Raw genomic sequence first — 4,394 nt, 5'->3', positions numbered from 1 at the left:
TATGGGCAGAGAAAATTCATTGATCATTGTCTATTATTCAGAATATGTCGTTAATTAGCTAAAACCAATTTACAATTCCATGCGAATTTATCAGAAAAATTAAGTTAATGTAAGAGCCTTTACATATCTCTTCTACTTTTAATTTTGAGAAATAATTTATAATTAGCAGTATTGATTATTTCTCTTATAATTCGGGAAAATTTTGTTTCCTGAGGTGTTCTTCATGGCAGACGGAGTAGGCTGAATTTAGATCTATAGCATTGTACTTCAAGAAACAAGTGATCAGGATACCTAGTTATGCACCTGGTTTTATGTGCGAAAGTTGAAGATTGAAGGATGGGAGTCTGATTTTATTTTGAAAAATAATAGTGAGGTATAGAATGAGGAGGTTGTATATTGATACTTGATATTTGATATTTTTACTGTGTCTAGTAAAGTAACACTGTTTATTAGCCAATGAAATTATAGAATCGTCACGGGACTGTAGGCCTTTTTATGTCCCACGCCATTTGAGCTCCATCTCAATAATTGATTTTTTTCATACAGAAATGTGCTTCAACCAAGAAAACAGAACAAAATTACTGGTTTCCACTTGATCACAACAGATTCAGATGTTAGCCACAAGTCCTCCTGGTAAAACAATTGTTGGAGAAGAAATGATTTCTCCGAGGAAATTTATATAAAATTTTGAAATAAAAGAAGATGATATTAATAAAGTATATACAATAGTTCTTAAATAGAATAGGAACTAGTCAATGCCTTAGAGCCTGTAAGTCTGATTAGAAAGGGATTAATACTATACCAAGCAAGACTAATCCATACAACATACTACTTTTATACCATCATACATTTATGTTATTGCAATACATCAACAAGAATACATTATAAGTAATAGAAAGCAGTGGCAAGTTTTTCCAGTTCTGTTTACAGAAATAACTACAGAGGCTAAGAAATTAAACTGCTTTACCTGGCATTCTCAATTCTCAATTCTCAATTGGGAGAAAACATCATTCTCTGATGAGATAAAGCTATTCGGTGTCAAATTGGGCATATCATTAATGGACTGGCTAAATGAAGGGAAACGCTTGACATCAGGCAATATTAACACAGATGAACTATTGGTTGTTGTGTCCTCATGCGGTTCCCTCCTTGTTGAACTTTGTTCAAACTGCAATGCATACTCCAAGTCCCACAACACATCACCCATAGTTGGCCTGTCAACACCATCGTCTTCCAAACATTTCTCTACTGTCTCGATAAATTTTCTCAATGAATTAGGAGTGATCTTGCCCTTTAAAGAAGGATCCACAATCTCTTCAATTACTCCTTTGTTCTTGCAATGCATTCCCCAGTCAGCTAGGTTGACTTGGTCTCTTGGTAGTGAGGGATTGATAGCCGGTCGGGCACATAGTACCTCAAGAAGAACAACGCCAAATGAGTAAACATCAGATTTTTCTGTTATTTGTTGGGATCTGAAGTACTCAGGATCTAGATAACCAAAAGTGCCTTTAACTGCTGTGCTAACATGGGTTTGATCAGAAGGACCCAACCTTGAAAGGCCAAAGTCGGCAACTTTAGCAATATGGTTTTCATCCAGCAATATGTTTGTGGACTTAACATCACGGTGAATGATTCCCCTTGCTGAACCTTTGTGGAGATAATGAAGTCCTCTTGCTGCACCAATGCATATTTCAAGCCTTTGCTTCCAAGACAGACTAGGCAACTTTGAGTTGTATAGATGATCCCTCAAAGTCCCTTTTTCCATGAATTCATAAACTAGTATCATCTCATTCCTTTCATCACAATACCCAATCAAGGAAACAAGATGCCGATGTCGAATTTTGGATAAGACCATTATTTCTGTTTGAAATTCTGAAAGACCTTGGCCTGATCCTGGTTCACTTCGTTTTACGGCAACTTTGAGGCCACTCCTAAAAGTTCCTTTATAGACATACCCAAATCCGCCCTTACCAATCAGTAACCTGCTGTTGAAATTGTTTGTGGCATACTGAATTTCAGCAAAAGGAATTTTTAACTCAAGGTTTAAATAAGGTATGGGAGAGCCATTGATGGTTCCCTCAGTCACCTTACCATGAGAATTTCCAGCTCCATAAATATGTAGCGGAAACCACTCCAACGGTTCAGCAGGTTTTGACTTCCTGCATTTCAAACCCCAGAATATCCCAACTGCCAAAATGCTTATAAGAGCTAAACCTCCAAGAACAGAACCGACCACGACCAATACAAGATCTTTCTTGGGCTCATTAATCTTCGGAAGCGAACCCGATTTCGCAATTAACTCCATTATCTCCAGTCCATTCAGAAAGGCAGTTGGCCAATCAGTATCGTTGTTAAGCCCTACACTGATATTCATAGTTCCAGAATAATCAGAATCCACCACATAATCCAAGTAAAAAGGAGCTGCCAACTCGTTAACTATTGAATAAGGTGCAATTCTCTTAATGAGGTTGCCATCAACATAGAGATTGAAGATTGTAACATTTGGTGATGGACTGACAATGTCACAGAAATGAAGCCGAACGAAATGCATAGCATTCTTACTTACACTAAAAGACCAATTTATGTTGGAGTTGGAGTTGGAGTCACTTGAAGAGCTATTACTCAACTCTCTGGCCGTTTGGTAGACAAAATCCGGGGCAATATATTCACTAACTTTTCCCAGATAGTTAGGCTTAACTGAGTAAGTCTGGTTCGTCACAGCGTCTGGATTAAGCAAATAACTATCATCCGGCTTCCAGTTTCTCCATAGAGTGTCATTATCTTGCGTAAGTGTAGGGCCTCCAACATTGATTCTATAAATTGGATATACAAGCTTTGAGAGTAAACCCGTGTAATTACTCACATTTCCTGAAGTTCTAATATATCCAGCTTTATCAGAAATGAAATTTTCAGGGCCAGGGAAGACTTCTATAGCATTAACAAATGCGAAAGACGAAACTTAAGGAGTAAAGTAAATCTTGAATTTGCCTATAGCGATGCTAAGAATGAATTCTTTTACTATAGGAGAGTGGCTAGGGTTCTGGACAGTAAAATTCTCCAACAGCAAAAACTTAGAAGTCGAAGTCAAAACATCGAAAACAGCTGTGGAGAGATTGATTGAAGAGGAGAAAGCGAAAAAATGAAGGCGTACCAGATAAGTGCCGTTACTGTTGATCTCGAATTCATAGAAAGATGGTTGACTGAAAACTCTGGCTGTTTGGTAAATTTCAACTGCCTGATTGCTGTCTTTAACAGTCTTGCTCTGCTTTGAAAAGGAGAAGGAACCAGAATTCAAGTCCCCAGTGAATTCACGACGTCCGTCGGTTTTTATGTTGTTCTGTGAACCGCAGTTGATGAAGAACTTATCTGGGAGAGTATAAGCTGAAGAGGTAAATCCAAGTGACAAGAACTGGAAAAGAAAAACAAGAGAAAATAAAGAATAGTGGATTTTCATGCTTTCTAGTGTTTCCATTAATTCATTAAGAGCAGAGCCAATCTCTGAGAATTGTAGATATATGATATTTTATTTAGATGAAGAAGACTCAAGACTCAAGACTCAAGACTCAAGTCAACTTATAAGACAGGAGAGTTGAAAATTCAACTTCAAAATTGTGTACATTAGAAATTCTGGGAGATTAAAAATAAAAAAAAAATTATAAAATTTTGTTAACTTCTATCAGATCAGATTTATGATTGAACTAGCGTTAATATAATAAAATCCTGATCGCAGAATTTGATCTTAATTTAGGAGTAGTGCGGGGATGGATGCAAATTTTAATCACATGTAAAAGCTATGGGCAAGACAAATAAGACAAAGGTTTTTGGCTGGTGGCTCCTTTATGGTGCCCTTGATAGCAAGTTATCGTATTCACGAGGCCAAACCACATAATATGAGTGGCCCATGAATTTTGGAGAAAATATCCAAAAAGAATTGACCGTCCACTTGCATTTGGACTTTGGTGGGTAGGATCGGACCCAAGAATACATTCGGGGCAGGACTGGTAGGAATTACAATTGCAGTATGGAGGAGAGTTGAGTTGCTGGTAATTAGGACATCGGATGCTAATCTTTTGTTGTATTAGTTTGAATAAGGTTAACTATAAGAAAAATCTCATCAATTCTGTTAGAGTTGCCCCCTTTCAAGGAATTTTTTAAATAATTAGTTCTTAATTGGGTTTGAACTTAAGAAAATAAATTCTTATAATATTTGATTTTTCTCTTGTATACGTATGATAATAAATCATAAAAAAAATTATATTTATTATAACAAAAGAGGTAAGGTAGTATTTCAATAATGTTGACAATGCTGACGTAACAACAAGGATAAATTATACATATTATTATTTCTCTTTATTTATGTGTGATTACTTATTTTGATTTCGTATTACTTTGAA

General features: G+C 36.3%; 1 protein-coding gene across 1 annotated transcript; it reads right to left on the bottom strand.

Moving 5' to 3' along the window:
- Window positions 1–845: 845 nt before the first annotated feature.
- On the bottom strand, window positions 846–3,608 carry LOC116111583 (probable receptor-like protein kinase At2g23200). The gene is given in 1 exon segment (XM_031397746.1): window positions 846–3,608. A coding segment is annotated over 1 exon segment (2,496 nt). The 5' UTR covers window positions 3,473–3,608; the 3' UTR covers window positions 846–976.
- Window positions 3,609–4,394: the final 786 nt, after the last annotated feature.

The sequence above is a fragment of the Pistacia vera genome, unplaced genomic scaffold (assembly GCF_008641045.1).
Source record: "Pistacia vera cultivar Batoury unplaced genomic scaffold, PisVer_v2 Contig645, whole genome shotgun sequence".
Lineage (NCBI taxonomy): Eukaryota > Viridiplantae > Streptophyta > Magnoliopsida > Sapindales > Anacardiaceae > Pistacia > Pistacia vera.
This window is presented reverse-complemented; position numbering and strand designations above follow the sequence as displayed.